Source organism: Ambystoma mexicanum, chromosome 5q, assembly GCF_040938575.1.
Source record: "Ambystoma mexicanum isolate Mex_15411 chromosome 5q, UKY_AmexF1_1, whole genome shotgun sequence".
In the NCBI taxonomy this organism is placed as follows: domain Eukaryota; kingdom Metazoa; phylum Chordata; class Amphibia; order Caudata; family Ambystomatidae; genus Ambystoma; species Ambystoma mexicanum.
Window position 1 is genome coordinate 620,348,727 of NC_090933.1, and position 20,320 is coordinate 620,369,046.

The 20,320-nt window shown below is 43.4% G+C and overlaps 1 protein-coding gene across 1 annotated transcript in view; it reads right to left on the bottom strand.

The window, feature by feature from the left end:
• Nucleotides 1-20,320, bottom strand: part of TOX (thymocyte selection associated high mobility group box) — a 526,628-nt gene that overhangs the window by 188,029 nt on the left and 318,279 nt on the right. Inside the window, exon 3 of the mRNA XM_069621094.1 lies at nucleotides 5,843-6,085. Within this exon, the coding sequence (XP_069477195.1) occupies nucleotides 5,843-6,085 (243 nt within the window). The remainder of the gene's footprint in view (nucleotides 1-5,842; nucleotides 6,086-20,320) is intronic.

Sequence of the window (20,320 nt, forward strand, 5' to 3'; positions counted from 1 at the left end):
CAGAGGTCTGCATTTCCAATTAGTACATGTATGTCTTTTTTCCTTCTTTTTTTACACCTGCAAGCCACTTCCGGTGACGTTCCCACAGCTAAAGAGGAACTGAGGGCATCCGGGTCAAAGGTCAGGAAATATCACTTCCTGTGATGTCATCAGGTGTGTGATGTCACGTCCGCTACCCCAGGCTTTCTAAGTGAAATGACGTCCCTAATGGGGATCATAATATCTCAAAGTCTACCCATAATCATTTTGTTATGCCAACACAAGAACTTGCCGTCTAATAATAGTTCAACACAAAGGACCGGTTAACAAAGTTGCTTCTAGGTTCAAGAGTGCTTTCTCATCATAGCTTTCAAATGAGTAAGTTAACTCAATTCACAAAGTCAATTAGATATAATTCATAAAACAAGCTATGCCTCTTTAACAAGTGTACGTTTAGGGGCATCTCTTAATCAAACATAGCATAAAATAACACCTGAAAACGTGGGTACTTCAAGGGGCGTGTCAAGGAGGGGAAGATAAAGAACATGTTGCTGAACACCCACCAAGTCATCATTTACATGGATATTTACAATTATTTGCAACTGTGTTTCCCTCACCTTATATGCACAACCACACACCTGTGTGATCTAGGAGTAGTTGTTTAATAATTGGGTAACAGTGTGCCCATTGTCACATTGACTGTAGGCAGTGACATCAATCAGGGGAAATGTATTCGTTGTCAACATAAAAAAGGAATTCAAATGAGTCTCTGAGACACTGAATGCGTAAGTATGCATTATCCACAGAATAGAGCCCATATTTTCATCAGTAAATTATGTTATAAAGATGTTTGTCTTTGTGCATACACCCTTTTGCACATGTACGGTTTGATAAGTGATACCCATGTGAATACCTCATCCAATTTTAGGTTCTGACCATACTTCTGAATATTTTAAGATGTGCATTAATAGTTGTCGTGAACAGGGGTCGGGGCATATTACAGTCTACATAACAAGCCTTGCCATAAAAGTACACGGAACACAGTGAAACGATCCTGGGAGAGCTATAAAATGCAAAGTGGTCAAATTGAGCTAAATCAAACGGTGACCGACACACAAACTTTACAGAGTTTTGTTCCCAGTGAGGATGGATGCCTGCGTTAGTACACGAAATGTGTAATACAGACACTAACTTGTGCAAAAGACAATTCTAGACGCCTACTATCAAAATGACAATAAAAAACAAATGGTATTCAAGTGTATGGAAATTAATCACAAAACCACGTATCGTCATGATATCATATATTGTAGCATATATTTTTTTTTTGTGTAGAACGTTTCTGAATGTACGTGTCGTTAGGCAGTTCGCAAGCAGGGATGAGTGTGCCTCCAATACAGGTATATGGCAGGATTTTAAATGCAAAGGAAAGGAAATATATGACATAGGAAAATAAGGTGAGACAGCTCCAATTTCCTTGGTATATTATAATTTGTGGTTTATTAAAGTGAGGTGATCAATATGATATCAGTAAGGCTGGCAAATAGAATTGTTCAGAATATTTGTAGGAGATTACAGGTTACAACCAAACCAGTAGGTGAAGGTTGGTTTCTAAAAAGAGATATTTGATGGTGGACTAGGTATTTTATTGAAAAAAAAAAATATACCAGTGTGGTGAAACACTTCTGCATATTGCAATGATTATTTTAATTTTGGACTTTAAGGCTTGACTTTCTTTTTAATGAAATTGCAGTTATTATAATGTTAGATCAATGACAAAGCACAAATTGTCATGATCAAAATCAAATTCCATAACTGGGAACAACTAGAATATTTGTTCACTGACAAGCAAGCAAAGAAAGTTGTGAAAATGATACAAATCTGTCTGTTGTCAGTCATAACAAAGAAGTGTGTGGCAAATCCCCTCCTACACCTAATATGCTTTTTGGAGTTTGTATCAGTTTTTCAGTTCCATGCGAAGCATAGCCCACCATCTAATGGTTAGTCTTGAGGATTACAACGTGTTCATCAAAGTAAAAGTTAGCCATCAACAAGTGAATTCCTATAATAGTATCCCTGTACTACGTGTATAAACTAATTACAATGCTTGTTCAAGTCGATTGTTTATTTTTTACTTGTGTACAAATCCATGAGTGTTTTTGGGAATAAACATGTATAAAATTACAATAAAAGTACAAATGATATGCATAATTTATGATATGGTATTTGTATAGCGCCTACTGACATTGTATGGCTTTGAAGTGATGTGGGATGGAAGGCCCTTCGGAAGACTGTAGTCTGCAAATAGGGAAATAAAAGAGCATTACATTGCATGTAAAATGTAATTAGAATTAGGTGACTATTCCATTACTAGCAGAGATGACATTATAAAAATCGTGCTGAACATTGTGACTGCAATGTCAGTGATATGATATTATTTTTTATTTGTAACGCGCCCCTACACAAGTGTTTCAGAGCGAGACGAGGAAAGGGAGGGGAAACAAAGGAGGACAAAACAACAATCTTATTAGGCACAATGATATCGAGAACGTGCAAGTGTAGGGGAGAGGGAAGGTGGAATGTGCGAGGGGAAGGAGGGAGTGAAAAGTGCTGAACAAGTGATAGAAAAACAAAAGATAGTGCGGCCAGCAAGTGGTAAGTGCGAGAATACGGTGTAGACGGCGGGTGTCTGGAAGGGGACTGTAGGGTTGCAGATACAGACACAAGTGCAGAGGTTGCCATGAGTCAGTGCCGGTGTGTGGCTGGGAGGGCAGGGATCTGGGCCTGAAATCACAGGGTAACCAGGTGCATGGTGCCAAAGCAGACATATTAATAGCAAAGAGTAAGAGCAAAGGCACACGCAAAGAGGAAAGTCTTGAGGTGCTTCCGGAACTGGAGATGGTTCTCCTAAAATTTCAGGGAGGCTGTTCCAGAAGGAGGCCCCCGCTGAGAAAAGGGATCTACCACCAACTCGTTGCTTGGAGAAGCGACTGACCCTGAGGGAGTTGGAGGTGAAGGATGGAAGCGCTCGAGTAGGAATGAGTCACTCATCAATAGTGACTATCTGGCAGCTCAGCTGAATCTGTCGTGTGACTCAGCTGTATGCTTTGGGTTGCAGCTAAAGAGGGAGAATGGGTATTATAAATAGTCTATCAATCTGTAGGGCAAGTGTCTACAGTTGATGGCTCTGCTATAAGTTACATGCATAATACATGCACACTGAATACCATGTAGTCAAGGCAAAACCTGAATCCTTGCACTCCCACTAGTAGCTTCTTACATACAGGTCCCATTTCACTAGCTCAGGTAATGACACATCCTTATGAGTAGCAGCATATGTTTGCATTCAGATCCAGTTTTAATCATTTCAAGTGTTTGTTCATGGGCTTTTTTATCCTTTTGGAGATGGGCATGACATGGAAAGAGCACTGGGTGCAGTCTGAATGGGACTAGTGGTCTTTATCGCATATGAGGACAGTAACCATGTGCCGGACATGGGTGCCCATTCGGATTCAGGCTTGATGGAGTCCTGTTCTGGTGCTCAAGCCATTACAGCCTCGAGATCCTCTGACACCTTACTGGAATACCTCAGATGTGTCAGCCCTATTTACTTCCATGGCTTGGGCAGCCCAATATTTTTCTTTCTGAGGAAGTAGTTGATGAGAAGGAGCACTATGGGTGGTCTGTGCATCTGGGTCGGGATAGTATTGTAGGAACACCCCTGTCAACAACTTGTAAAAAAAAAGAAACTTACATTTTATCCTCAGAGGAAATCTTGTGGCAATAGGTGACATTTGGTGTAGATTGAAGCAGCTATTTTCATACCAAAAGTGAGCAAATATTCAAATTTAATATTTAGATTTTAACAAATGTTCCCAAAAATAAAATGTGGAACATCTTACTCTTGGGACATCAGCCATGGGCATGTATGCACACATGTCCATAAGAACCATGTCCACATTGTAATCATGTAATATATGCAAGAATGAATATGCTTACAGTAATCCCATTGTATGCTCCATCATACGTTGAACCATATTGGTAAATGTGTGCATTTACATTTGATATCTTTACACACAAAGTGTGGCTTAGTTCACCTTTCAGACACATATGCATCCTACTTATCTGGAGGGAAGTGGGCTTGTGCATTTTGCGTCACCTCAAGCCCCCAGCAACAATTTTGTGAACTTCGGAAAATGTCTGACAAAGGGAGTGCTCAAATACCACAGAAGGCAAAAGGTTTAACATAGCACATTTGTGTTAGGGGTGTAACGGTATAGATACTGTGAACAGCTTAATTGAACTACAATAACCGTCACGTTGTTTATACCGGTATACTGTTTTAGGGCCTGCAGCTATTAAGTGAGATTTTCAATCTGATTTGCAAAGGCTGCAGTAAGCAAGTGCTGCGCATTCTGGATCTTGCACTGTGGGATGTGGCGTTTGGCAGACAAGAGCACAGGGAAAGTGAGCCACATTAGTAAAGGCAGCTTTGATGCAGTGACCGCTCTTTCTCTGTGATCAGTAGAGTCGGGTTAAAGATCTGCAGATTTGTAGTTTTCGCACCAATTTGAAAGATGGGGACCTACACATCCCAGAATTCAAAGGGGGGAATGAACTGGATGCCCTTCTGATGCACGTCCACAAATAACATTAGCTCTGTAGACTGTATGAACACTGGGCCTATCAGTGCTTTGTGCTAGTATATAAACTGCCCCCCCCCCCACTGTCCTACGTGTAGATTTATTGGCACTAGAGTTGTTGCTTCGCTTGATCATTCACCTGCCTTCTGAATATGACACTGTACTAAACCAGGCAGGACAGATTCTACATTCAATTTGAAGTATCCAGAGCAATGGGGGTCAGATATTTCTCAGGTCTATCCTCGATTTGTGACACCACCCATGAAAGCATTCCTCCGGCTCAACTCACAAGACATGGGTCCTAATGCGCTCAGACCTGGGGAGAATGGCAATCAAGGGGCTGTGGTGATGTGGTGGTCTAAGCCATATTTGTGCCAATATGTATTGTGTCTTTGTTTTTACAAAATGTTTTTGTGTCACTATCTTTAAGAAGGTAAATGAACATGTATTGCAAGAATCAAGAAAGAAATCAACAGCGCCCACTGAACGCTGTCCTGTTAGGATTACATGGTCAGTGGTGACGCCAACATCAGACCTTTATAATACACCAGGCAGATGGTAAACAAGCTATAGTGATTTGATCAATATGCAACCTTTCGGTGAGTGTGTGTTGGCTATGACATTTTGACAAAAGAAACACAATGACATGGGCTTTCAGACCTCACATGAGTGACTTTTCTCCCTTTAATGTGATAAAGCATTATCAAAACAAACTTTTATGACTGATCACAGTGAGGGGTTATGATGGCCATGCCATGTGGTTCCAAAATAATGCAGGTCAAGGCCGATTTTCAAAGTGATGACCTGTGACTGAGCAGCAAGCTCATTGCTCAAATGTGCATTTTAACACTTCCACTAGTCTCTCTTTCATTCAAGGCGATCAACGAGTGAGGGCCATGAAAGACCAAATCTGCAGCCACCTTAGATTCCTGGAGGATCAGCTAAAAATGTTCAGAGACAAGTTTCAAAATGCTGACAATTTATGACCTTTAAGAAAATATGTGTTAGGATTAATCAACTCCACCTGCTATACCGTGATAACCAGATATACCGTTGTTTGGCAAGAAGGTTATCATACCGCCATAAAACCAATACTGTGCCACCCCTAATTTGTGTATGCTTTAAATTCACACAAATATAAGGGAAACATCAGCAGCAATGGTCCAAGGCCAATAACATTATTAGTAAATCCATTAACAGATTTGAACTATAAATGATCTTACCATAGAGAGAGAATTTGAAAGAAGTGACCCATCCTGGCCAAGCATGTTGGATACTGTGATTGCAGGTAGGTCCATGTTGTGTGGGTGAAACTGAAGCAGGCCATTTGGATTCATTGGATGGCAGAGAGAGTGGTAACCAGCCTCCACCTCTGACAGATGCAAGAGAGAGTGGTCAGGTAGCGAAGGGGGTGTAATTGGTGGAATATTAAAATCTTCACTCTCCAGACTTGAACCAGGATAAGACTGAATATTGAAAGAAAACGCTGTTAAATTCTGCAGTTTAATAACATTTTGGATAAACATTTTTTTTGTTTGACTCAATAGTAAATATTCAGAACGTTATTCAAAAACATCAGACACTCCAAAAGAGTACATTAGTTACATTTATTAAGAAATATAATGATCACAGTATACAGAAATTTATGTACTTTCCACTCATTGCCGACATCCCAGTCAGTACTGTTGTTACTACTATGTTTCAAACATTTACCAAGAATGCATTGATTAGGATTAATTTACTAGCTGAGAATATTTTAAGGGGAATGGCTTAAAGGAAATAGTGCAAATTTACTGTAATATAGGGAGAACAATTTCTGGGGGTAAAAAATTCTATTGTCAATATTACTTTTTGAACAGCAATAATAACATGCATAATTACACGAATATACAAACACATGCTACAATTTGTTAGAAAAGAATGCAACTGACCATGATGTATAATTAAGTGAGTTCATCCTTTGTACTTTATGCTTAGTATTAGGGAAACATTTATAAAAAAAAGGCAAGTAAAAATTGAGCTCTAGCAAGTGTGATAATTTGATTGTGCAGCAATTTGCAGATTTAGAAAGTCTTCAACAGATGTGAAAACCACACAAAAAATAAATTGTTTAGTCGGTTAGATTTTGAATACAGTTGTCTACATAAATTCCTTCTCCATATTACTTTCCCCTATTTGATCCATTCCTGTACCAGACTTCCACCCTCCTGTCTCCTCTTCTACCTCCTAAAGATTCTACTTCCTGGTAAAACACAGACTGCCTTCCCAAAAACATCTATTTTTGCCTGTTTAATTCCAGATATTGCAGCAACAAAACACTCTTTATTGATCGCTTAGAACCCCACTCGTCCCTTTAGGCATTTGGCATGTCATTAAAATGCATGTATGCATATCTATTTAAATGGCTGCACTGCAATTTCATAATATTTGCTGAAAAGCAACTACTGTAGTTGGGATATCTATGTATTTCAGAAAGGAAATGCCATGAACGGTCATGTATGCTAGCATATTTCCATGCTTGACTTTTATCGTATCTACAGAGCTTGCAAAATCTACTTGCTAATTAGTCAAGGAGGTTTTATGAAAATTGAGTACCATTTGTTGCTGCTGGACCTTGCGGGCGAGTACAGGGATGTTTTAAACTTGCATTTGCCATTTACTGCAACAAACTTTATTTGCAGTAAATGGCAAATAAAAATATCATTGTGCGTGGCTGGCCTCTTGGTGGCAGCAGCGCGCCAAATATGAAGTGGGTTTATGGTGACATGTACTGTTTTACAGAAAGCACTGAACATTTTTGTCACCCATCACCATGGCTCAGGTGCATTTCTCTTAGGTCGAGTAGTTACACTAAGTTACATGACCTGCAGGTCTAGTGAGATTGGGTGTTAATTGTCATTTTATATGTTTCTGCAAATGTCTTTTGCATTTAGCTCAGTGTAACAAAGACTAAGTGGGAGACCCAATAAATAACAGTCACCAAAAAACATATCCTTTCTCCCATTAAAATGCTCATCATTCAGTACATCAGAATACTGAGGCCTGGATGATATGACCTTTTGTACTTAAACATAACACGTACATTGTTGCCCAACTACAGACACATAATTTGAACAGAGTCAGCTATACTTCGCATTTACACTCACCTAACCACTTGTACATAGATTTTCATTCTTTTTGTATTAATCCTAAAACGGATAGCACCAATAGATCTGGGATCTTTCCATTTCATGGAGATCCCATTTCCTGTCATAGTACACAGCAATACAGGTTTCATTTGTGATCATTTAGATTCACGTCAAAACGTAATATATAGTAAGAGATGCACAAGTACAGATTTGTACTTACATGGCGATTGTAGTCACATGATTTTTATCATGATCAAAGTTTTTATTCCAGTGTTTCTAATGGCTAAGTAATATTAAAGGGGGAATTTAATTGTTACAACCATTGGTGCTTGAGAAATGCTTGAAACATGTACAAGGTTTCTTGTGGCTAAGCATATCATGCATTCTTCAAGAAAGCGTTCCATCCAGTTACTCTCCCTTTCTCATTTCGATCTTGCCCCCTTAAGATCTAGAATCCTCTTGTACAATATCTAGCTAGAGGAATTCTACCATACACACTACTAATATTAATTTTAAATGATTATCTTTCGGAAGTGGGAGGTATCCAGAATGAAGTGCTATACAGGATTGGGTTCTCATGAAACCTTCTGAATGGCATTTGACTGAAATATGTTTCCCTACCAAATGAACATTGGGCTTCCATTTATCATCATCATCATCATCATCATCATCATCATCATCATCATCATCATCATCATCATCAGGGGATTTCTTGAGCACAGACACAGCTTAGGGAAGCAACAAAGAGCTCTACAAGTGGTAGGTGGAAAGACACAGTGAGGGGACGTAGAGAAACACGGGAGTGATGAGCTAACAATGAGGGAAAGCAATTAGGCAGCAAGGGATCTACAAGCAAGCAGGACCGAGCAGATCACCCAGTCTCAGGTTAGTGAACGGTGTGTGGCCCTAGGTGTTAGGGAGGAGCCATCCCTTTAGTAATCCATTTGTATCTAGATTCTTATCTAGTGGACAAAAACAAGTTGAAATACTTAATAAACCTGATGCATAGTATAAGAACACAAATTAATAACAAATTAAATTAGTTATGCTCTCGGGTAAAAAAAGGCAAAATTAAAAGTGCTGGGAGTTACATCCTAACAAAACCCATGCCAATCAGTAGAAAACAACTTTAGTTGAAGTGACATTAAGGTGCCGATTTAATGCAAAATAAAACCCCTGAAATTCTGCGGGTGCTGGAAGCAACAACACCTTAACTATGAGGCCCCCAATGCACAGTCCCCAAGCACAGTGATGACATCAGTTAAGACATGTCAGATGCCATCAGTGTTCATAACAAATGAGAAAGAAGGTAGGCCAGAAAGGTATTGTGATGCACTTATAAATGCAAGTAGAAGTCTATTGTAAATGTATTAAATGTTATAATTAAATGTTAGGCTTCATGCATGGAATACATTACTGTTTAAATCTGCATGGCCAGATAGGTATTCTGATGTGGCCTTTGCCAGTGTTGGATTTCTGTTGATTCTTGAGTTAGCCTGGCCAAATGCTGAACTCGTGCTCAACACAAGATGTGCATTGTTGATGTGGGTGGCACCAAGTTTCAGGTGGTTGGAGTGGCCATCTGGGGAGGAATAGACTGGCTTATCTTTCATCAAAAACATTATGTTTACTAGAATAAATAGACATAAGACCTCTGGGTAATGAGATCCCCACTCACATAGGCCCATCTTAAGGGAAACATCCTTATGAAAAAATACATCTTTACATTCATGCAAGGCCTAAAGTACCGGCTTCAGGAATGAGAAGAATTTGGACTGAGCACATGATGACAAGCACCATTTTCCAGGTGGAGCATTACCAACACAGCCAAATTCACTGTAAGTCAGCTAGGTAATAAAGTCCACCACATGCTCAGGTAATGGAAAAACAAAGGGGGCTGTGGGAGCTGTTCATATGACTCATGATGCTAGCACTAGGTTTCATAATTCAATGAAATAAACTCATTTGAAATGGCATCATAAATTCATTTAAAAAACAATGTTGGCTATAACTTCACAACCATATGACTGAGAATCAAACGAAAAGGTGTTCTGCAACTAACAGCGAGTTTCCCCTCTACAAAATGAGTCAAAACACGATAACTGTAGATTTATTACAAGTTGATACAATTATAAATCTTAATCCTAATTTATGGCATAAATTCATGCCACGTGTCCCTACATTGGTGAGTGTCATGGAAACGCAGAAATACATATTTTATCAATGTATCATTCTGCTATGAGGGGATAGGAAATAAATATGATGATATGCTCAAAATTGCCCAATGGGTGCAGCGAACACCCTCTTGCATGGGCAGAAATATGATCAACCTATTAAAATTAAGGTGGGTGTATTTCGTGGAAGTGTCAGCCTGTTAAACAAACCTATGAGATGATTCTACCAATATAAAAGGGCAATGTCACAATGATGTTGTCTGGGAATACTTCCCATTACATAAGCAAAAACACACAGGGGACGAGGGGGAGCTAGGATTTTGAAGGCTGCAGAAAAGGGGAACCCCCTTTCCAAATGGATGAATGCTGATCTTGGATAATATCTGGACATGAAAGGAGACTAGATACGAACTTCTATTCTGGATCATTGGGGAAATGGCTCTACGTGCCTAAGCCAAGTCTGAGTAATGATGACCACCAAAGGACCATATTAACACACAGAGTATTGGGGGGCACAGGAGCCCATAGAGCTAGTTAACTCAGCAGCAACAATATTGTACCCCAATGCCCGAATGCCTCTAGTAATACACTCGAGGCAAGCTGCACAGGTTTGACTATGGATCTTGGGGCCTGGGAGAAATGGCCATATGCACCGAAAGTAAACCAGAGAAATGTGGGCCTTGGGGGCACTCTAGGAAATAGAGTTATGCCTGGTCCATTAGTGCACAATTCGGGGGCAACTTTTAGCGATACAACTGGTTTGGACATAAATATCAATATCAACCACTTGACAGTAAGTTTTCATGCACAAGAATGTAGCAGACGTGTATCCAAACCCTGATGGAATCAACAATACGCGCTTCTTGTCTGGCCATATCTGATGGGCTTTGAGCAACAGGAGCTCTCAACTCAACATCTCCTCTAGCTTACTCTCGCTTTGCGGGTCTAAGGCATTTAAAGATGATCAAGCTCCATCCCACGGAAACAAGCCTCCTCTAAATAAAGTTTGTTTATTTTGGTGTAAGTCACCATGCTAGAAACCCACAGCACTACATCGACACATGAGAGAATTAATTTCAAATGTGTTACATATCAGTGTCGATTTGCTAGGAAATTCTTCTCTGATGCCAATACATTTTTTTTTAACTTTCTTTTACATAGTGGTTATTAATAATCACATTACCAATGAAACAGTAACACCCCTGTAAAGACTGCAGGGGGTATCTGTACTCCTGTCCTCTACATGGCAGAGTAGAAGCCCAGACCACCCCAGCCAAGATTCTCTTTTCGGTAGCTATGGTTGAGCAATCAAGGCTTAAGCTCTCAGGAGGTGATGCAGGCTGGTTCTTAAGTAAAGTGTAGTCCCCAAGCCTCCACAAAGAAATGCCCACACAGTATGTTAGCAATAACACAGTACTTTATATAAATAAGGCTTTGATTATGTACACATACAATAACATGCTTTGTGCTCAGGCAATTCTAAAATGACAAATATATACAGTCTCTATGTGGTACCACAATTACTTCTTTGATTTCATTAAAATGCATCAACTGCAGACAGTTTCAAAGGGCATACAAATGAATTAATAAAGTGAACCAACAATAGACATAGGAGGAAAACAAGTGGTTAATCAATTGGCATAATACTTGTCTCCTTACCCAGACACAGTTCTGTGTGAGGGTCACCCCACCTGGGCAACCTGTAAAGATTATTAAACAAGCCCAGTCCATATACTGTTTTATCAGAGTCTTATTTCCTTCCATAATTTTTCTACCACCCCAATGTACCTGGTATAGCTGATTTCTTCGATGGGTCATAGACAAATCCTTCTTGAATGACCCCCTTTAAGGCAGGAGCCACGGATCGTCAATAGTCCTCGAACAAGGTGAACCTTGGCATCGAGAGTCCTCAATGAAAAGGTTCGATGGCGTCGAGGCAGCAGCTCAGGTCCTGATGGTGCTCGTCGACGATCGGTCATGGACGTCCTGCGAAGACGAGGCATGCGGTGCACCTTGACAATGATAGCTTGTTGCCGCAACGAGTCAATGAAGAACTTTGGTCCAGCAAGGGCATCGGCATCTTTGTGGTCTTCGGGTGGCGGGAAACCCACCAGCGGATTCTCCTCAGTTCGTCGGCGACCGTGACTTTCTCCAGCAGGACAAAATCGGTCAATGGTGATGAGCAAGGGAGTCCTTGATTCAAAGTGTTCTTAGGCAAAGGTGGAGCGTTGCGGTTCTGGTCGTCGGCAGCACGGAGTCAAGCGGTCCACGCTTCTGGGAAACACGACTTCAACGGGCTTCCAGCAGTTACAGTAATCTTCTGAACCCTGGTCAACGGCAACGGACTTCGATGGCCTTGATGTCCGGGTGCTTAATTGGGATTCCTTGGCAGTCCCCGTCCCCATCTCTGTCTCCGGTCGACAGTCTTTCAAAGGCTGGCACCCAGGGCACTTCGGCGAAGGTTAGCGGTCTGCATAATGTTCCCTCGTAGCTCGGGAAGAGGTCTCCTAGCCAGGTCCTCTCTCGGAGCAGTCCTCGACAAACTCGACAGATTTCGGATCGGGTCAAAGCAAATGCAACAGCAAGTCGTCTTCTTCCAGCTGGGCTTCAAGGATAAGCAGCAAGTTTCAACTTCAGCTTCAGCTTCTGAACAATTTCCATCTGTGAGAGGGCTCCAGATATGCTGTTTGGTCTCTCATTCATTCTGCTGGGTCACACTCAGGCAACCAATCATCCAGAAGGGCCCTCAGGCAGTCAGGCAACAAATCAGGTTCACAGTGCATTTAGGCCATTCTTCTTCATCCAGACACTCACAAGGAATTTGGATGGGACAAGCACTCTCTGCCATTCAGCACTCCACACTGCATTCACAGCAGTTTCGGGCAGGGCTGTCTCAGTCTGTGTCACATACCAGAAACCAGACACCTATAACATGAAATGCATATTGGTCACACACTCCATTCACTCAGGTCCGACCCCAAGGGCGTACCCACAACATACAGTCACTGGGAAGGATCCAGCCAGTCTGGTCTGTACTTCCACCACAATACCATATATGGAACTTCCACCCAACAACCAGTCAGGAGATGGGACAGAGTCAGGGCTTCACAGGACTTTGGGAAAACAAGGTAACAAGCAATAGAAAGCAAGAGGAATCAACTGATTACAATGGCAGGGCCTGGGTATCCACAGTGGAGGATACTCAGAGCACCTGTCAAATTCAGCATGGAGCTGCCACCAGCCCATACCCTGCTATGTGGGCCACACATAGGTGCCCAAAACATACACTAGGGGAACAGGGTTGTACCCCCACCAATGGGTGCCATAAGGGTATCCCAAAGGTCTGTTCACCAAACCAAAAAGAGGAAGAGCTGCACTGCCAGGAGTCCCACATGGACACCTGTGCAGAAAACAACACAGAACACACATGATAAAAGGAGTACAGGACAAGGGCATGGAGGCCCTGTCCCTCCAATGCATTTCCAGCATCACAACCCCTCAACCCCCTCTTGAGCACCTCAGTACAGCGCATCAAAGTTTTATCATACATATACAACTATTAGACATCAGACAACAAAACAGGGACAGTTCCAATGATGTATAGGTTTGACCATGTTAATCCTGGTTCTCATATATTTCACATTACAATAAAATGTCTCCACACACGAGGGTTCTCATCTCACCTAGTTCTGTATTGTCCAAAGTTTGTTTCCCATATACGTTCTCATTGGGAGTGAGATCCTGCTGCGGTAGGGCTCTCCCCAGCAGCTGGGGAGTTCTGCATTTGCTCGGCAAAGTAGTGTTTGAAAGGGTCCCAATAATCATGTGGTCTACTTGGAAGCATATTGTGATTCTCTTTTCTCACACATATTCATAATGTTCAGCCAGCTCTGAAAACAAGGTGCTTTACTTTTCCACTAGGTTTTTGCAATTAGATATCTGCTGGTTACTGATGCCACCCTCAGCAATTTCTTTTCTGTACGAGAACCCCCCTCAATCATTGCCAACAGCCACAGCTCTGGGGAGTATTGCCTCAGGGACGTTAACATTTGGGACATGGTGTCCTCAATTTTCCCCCAAAAGGGTCTGATATGCGGGCAAGACCATGCCACGTGACAGACATTGACCGAGTCCCAATCACATCTTTTACAAAGGGGGCATCTTTCAGGGAAGAACCAAAACAGGTGGGCAGGTGAGTAGTAGGCTTTGTGTAGTAATTTGAAATGTATTCATCGGAGACAGCTATTCAGGGACAGATTACAGGTCTGTGTGCAAACAATTTTACATTGCTCTTCATTTATCACTGTCGCCAGAGTTCGCTCACACCTGAAAGTTTTGACCCTTGACCTGTGTTCTGAACATGCTGTAAAAGGTGGATACCAATTTCCTAGTGTACATCAGATTAATTACATATTGAAGTATTGTCAAGGGGGCATGGGCTTGTGGGAAACCGGACCATTCAGATTTGATCACCTCTCTGAGATGAAAATAGAGCAGCATAGTCATGGCCGTTCATTCTGTAGCCTTTAAGGTTTCCCATGTTATAAACTGCCCGTTGTGTATCAGGTCCCCCAGGGATAGGATCCCTAGCCTCTCAAAGTATGTGTGGAACAGTTTTTTGTGTGTAATTCGGATTCCGCACAGGTTAAATATAGGAAGATTCAGGGAGTACCAGGCCTCCTCACCCACCACAATGCATATTTGGCCGCAGGCTTTACATGTGGTTTCCACTGGCTGGATCTCGGTCAGTGCCACTTTCCCACAGTTACACCATTACCTTTAGGTTGTTTGGGTAAGTGACTGCTTTCGCTAGAAGCGTATGCAGGAGTTCAGTCGTGGGGGACCACCACCACACAGAATACTGGATCTGTGCAGCCAGAAAGTATACAAGTCTGGGTATTCTAATACACCCTGTTCGTAGGGAAGGCAGAGGGAGTCGTAGGACACCCTTGCCTGTTTGCCCACCTAGGCTAGTCGCACCATCATGCTTTTGAGTCGGGACCAGAAGCTCGCAGGGGGCCAGGTGGGTATGTTGTTAAATATATATAGGAGTTTCGGAAGGACTACCATTTTGGCCACAGAGATACGAGCGGCAGGGGAGATAGGTAGAAGGATCCATGATCCCACCCTTTGTTCCAGTACTTAGAGTGCCTTTACATAGTTTTCCCTGCATAGATCTCCCACGGATGGGGTCACCAGGACACCCAGATACCGAATGCCCTGTGGGCACCACCTGAAGTCCCTCCCTATTTCTGACTGTTGGACACGTGGCGTCAGTGGTAATACCTCCGACTTACTCCTGTTTATTCTCAACCCCGAGAGGTCCCTGAACTTGCTTATTTCCTGTATCAATGGCAGAAGGTTCTGCCCGGGATGTTTCACGTACAATAGTATAATGTCTGCATACGGGGAAATAATGGAGCGGTGCGATTGATTGTTTATGCCCCGGTGGGCATGATAGTCTCATATGTAGCAGGCCAGTCGTTCGACTGCAAGGATCCAACAGAATTGGTGACAAGGGCCATCCCTTGCGCAGCCCTGTGTTAGGGTAAATATATTCAGAAGTCATTCCATTAGTGTACTCTGTGGACCTGGGTGTGTGTATAGCAGGAGGACCCACCGTATAAATGTGAGACCGAACCAGGAGTGACGGAGGACCTCGAACAGAAAAGGACATTCTACAGAATCGAAGGCCTTCTCTGCGTCCAATGCGGCCACAGCAATTGGGACTTCTGGATTGACATTATACGTAAGCGTAAATAGTCATCTCAAGTTGTTTTGGGTGGCCCGTCCAGTGATAAATCCCACCTGGTCCAGGAGTACCATTGCTTGCATTAGGGAAGAGGTCTGTCAGAAAGTATTTTAGCTAGGATTTTGTTATCCTTGTTGATTAAGGATAACGGTCTGTACAAAGTACACTTTAGCGGATCATTGTCTGGTTAAAGCAGCACTGTTACCAAGGCGGTTCTGATATATTCAGGGAGGACGCCCGAGGATATAGCAGTTTCGTACATGTTCTGTAGATGTGGTAACAGGAGGTCTACGTATGCCTTGTAGAGTTTGGCCACTATCCCATCCAGGCCAGGAGCCTTTCCGTTAGGGAGGGAGAGGATTGCATTGCAAATTTCCTTGTCCGTGAGAGGTGCGCTGAGGCTCTCGCCTCGAGTCAGGTCTAACCATCCGAGGGCTATAGTATTGAGTCTGACATCTAGTTCGGATGTTTACAGGTGGTCATACAATTCACGATACCATTGATCCCCTCCAGATCTGTGTTAGGGGTCCCACCTGGGTCCTCTACCTCCATAATGGGCACCAGTAGGCATTTGTGCTTGATAGCCCAGGAGAGCGTCCTGCTAGGTCGGTCGCCCTCGCTGTATTTTACAGCCGCAATAGGGTCTCCAAGAAACCTTTCTTCCCTGGCAGCCAATAGACTCAACTCCTTTCTTTTCTTCCTCAGCGTGTTACGTACCGCTAGTTAATCTTGGGATCCCTGTTGTACCTCCAAATCTTTAATATTAGTCTCTAGTGTGTGCATGAACCTGCGTAGGGCTTTCAGGACCCCTCCTTTTGAAATTCAACATCTCCTACTACATACCTTAAAGGCCCCCAGACCACCTCCGGGTCAGGGACATAGCCCACGTTAGTTTGAAAGCAAGTTTGTACATCTTGCCCAATTTCTTCCCAGAGCACCATGTCATCCAGTGCGCCAGCCCTAAATCGCCAGCGTAATTGTTTCGGGGGTTAAGTCGGTCCTGTGATGCAAATTAATACTGGGGAATGGTCTGAGAGGGTTCGGGGAAACATGTCGGCCCTGGTAACAATCCTAGCCAAGGATGCTGTTACCATGACATTATCTATCCAGGAGGAGCTACCGTGTATGCTGGAGTAAAAGGAGTATTCCCCGTCAGTGGGGTGCATCCTGCGCCATGCATCATGTAGTCTGTGATAGTCTGCTTTGGAGGTCCACTTCTGGGCTGCGCGTGGCAGGATAAGTTACACTGTGGATGACCTATCCAGGTCTAAAGTGATGGCTATGTTAAAATCACCCACCCATACAATGTTATAGTCTGGGAATCTATGGATGTGGTTAGCGCAACATTGAAAGAATTCTGGCGAGTCTTTGTTTGGGGCGTATGTGTTCATCAGAAGGAGCTTCAGTCCAGATATCTCCCGAGCCAGTAGGATATACTGACCAGCTTGGTCTCCAATCTGTTCATGAAGTTTAAATTCTAAGGAACAGTGTTATATGTGTGGCCACCCCAGTGAGTGTAAGGTGTAGGGAGACCAGTACCTGTGTATTCCCCATCACGCTATGTTAGGGAGGATCCCTTCTCACGCTAGCGTTTCCTGCAGGCATAGAAACTTTACATTATGGTTCTTGACGTAATTTGTGATCACACAGACTTTTTTCTGAGTGGTATACCCATGTATATTCCATGACATTACCGACATTATGCTGTCCAATTTCCCCGCTGCTTTAGGTATTCCCATGTTGTTGTAACCGTCAGAGAATGGGGTTGATATATATACTGTACCAAAACCCAATAGTGACCACCCCCTGCCCACCCCAGAATCTTCAACCTACCGGCACTCATATTCCCTCGCCCTTGACATCTCTCATCAACTAACACCAAACAGTGTCCGCAGTGACTGCAGAAATCAGGGAGCCGAAGGCGACTAGGTTGCTCATTGCAGCAAAGGCTGTATCCGTAATTTTTGCATTCTCATCCGCCTCATCTGGAATTCAGCATCAGGATTGTCGGGGAAGCAACATAATGATCCATAGAAATAGGACACATGGCATTAAGGCGCGCATCGGGGGCGACTCTCCAGGGTTGGGGTGGCCCAGTGCAAAGCTTTCAGCAGCCTCCTGAGAGGTGAAGAAGGTTACCATACCATTGTGGACCACTCTAAGTTTGGCATGCTATAGCATTAAGTAACTAACCTCCTTTCTTCGCAGGGTGATTTGTACAGTCTAGAAGGTTTTCTTTTGGCAATGGATTTGTGAGCTTAAGTCTGGGAAGAGGCAGATGGTAGCGGATCCCCATCGTAGTTTTCCTGTCTCTGGCAGCATGGAGTAGGATATCCCTGTCACGAGAGCTGAATATTCAGGTGATCAGATTCTCCGGCGCCCCAGGAGGTGGTCTTGCTGCTTGGAATCGATGTGCCCGTTCCACCATGAACATGCTCATGACCGGGGGTTCCCCCAGGACTTCCAGAAGCAATTTTTCCATTAATTTCTGCATGTTACTGACAGGTGTTGACTCCGGTACTCCCAGGATGCAAACGTTCCGTCTGGGTCATCCTTCTAGGTCCTCATTCTTCAACACCACTTTCTGAACCGTTTATTGAAGTGCCTCTACTTCCCATTGCAGGGCAGTGACTTTGTCCTCGCCTTCGCCTATCTTCTGCTCTGCTTCAGTCATGCGGCCACAGAGTATCAATTGGAATGGCTAAAACGTCGACCCGACAAGTGAGGGCATCGATTTTTGCACCAAGGTTGTCCATGCTGCCTTTCAGGGCCAGTAATGTTTGGTTTAGGGCCGATACATCCAGTTGGGCGGGGCCCCGATTCAGCGCCATAGCAAGCTGCAATTGATCCGGCTGTGCAAACTGATCCATCTCCATGTTGAATGTGATTATGCTCTGTTCACTCTTCTTTGTCCTGTGGTATGGCTTGCTGTGTTACGTTAGTGGGGAGAATTATCTGTAGACCTCGGGAGTGCAGCTTGTCTCTATTGGGGGCCAGACCGGAAGTCTGGTACAAGGAGATATGCAGAGAGTCAGGATCTGTCTAACCCAGACTATCCGTAGGTTTTGGCTAAGTATAAAAATGTAGCACCTACGGCAAACTGTGTCCCAGGGCTTGCCCAAAACTGGTTGCTAGGTCAGTGGGTGTAGTATTCCAATTTTATGGGGAGTAAGCTCTTGTTGGCGCCCCCTGTGCCAGTAGGACGAGCTCCTCAGCAGTGACCCCCAGGCTGCATTCCACCTATCGCACTCCGGTGGTCACTGCCTCACGTTTGGAGCCCAGGGAGAGAGGAGTTAGGCCACACACACTTGTCCCTTTCCGATATCTGGCCTGTAGGGCTGGGCCTATGCAGCCGGGCCAGCCGTTCCGGGGGGGCCTCACCTGGAGTGATCGTGCTGTCAGCGGGTCTCGGCACTGCTGGGACACCTCCCATCACCGTCGGACTGGGTCCTACAGATCTGTGCCTCAGTTCAGTCCGCCGCAGCGCATCTGCAAGCCGTTGTAGTGTTGTGTCACGTAGGGAGGCAGGCTCCACGAGGTCGTAGCAGGCGGCCGTGTACACTGGATATTTTGGTATGCCGTACCAGGGGCTCATCGGATATCGCTATTTTGGCCTGTCCCTGCCCTTGCTTTCACGCAAGCATGCAGTGAATTTCAAAGAGAAACAGGGTCTCAGGACGTTAATGAAGACTTTCGTGCCCTTGCCGGAGCTTCTCAGGCTGCAGCCATTTTCTAGCGACGCAACAGCGAACCTCCCCACCCCCATACTTGTTTTTGATATTGGATACAATAAAATCACAAGTTTTCAATTGTCATTATAAAAAGTACATTAATTGTAAGTAGATGCAATGGACAGCATTTGAACGGACTGGCCGATAAGCAGCAATGTAATTATGGCCTTATCATTGTGCTGCTTCGAAATTAGATGGTCCGATTAGAATTACATTCGAAAATATAATTAGCAGATTTATTGCATCGCTGCATGTGTGCACAACAGCAAAGTGACATTTTCACAAGCAGGCCAATTTTTATTACTGTCAAACAGCTATCAATGTACACATTTTCCTGTGGCGAACTCTCCAGCATAAAGCTTGGAGGCCACCTTTAGTTCTCGAATTGAAATAAATTCATGTTTTAACTCTAAATACAGCCTGTTTCTTGTCCCAGAATTGCAGCAGGGGTATATGAGGTGGTTATAAATTAGGGGATGCACCTTAGCAATATCTATAACTGAATCTGATATAGAGAGGGAGGGGGTGGTCTGTAAATGAATGATTCAATACATGATACTATTTTCTGTAGCAACAATGCATGCTTTTCAGTTAATCTGTATACAGGTTGCAAAACGTTTACTTGCCACTAACCCTTGGCTAGTAAAATTTGGCACTTGGCGAGAAGGAAATGGTGTGGTGTCTATGGCTTGCATTGAGGTGGCGAGTCATTTTTTGTTTAACTGGCTAGTAGCTTGCAACTTGAATGTTTGCTCCCTGCTCATACCAACAACGCACTGCTCAGTGCCTCTGAACTGAACGTGAACTGCCAGGGATGGCTACTGAGTGGTGCTGTGGCATGTGTGACTTGTTGGCAGTAATGGCCTACTTTACTTACATTTCATCTAGAAGGATTTCTTTGCATATATCCCACAAC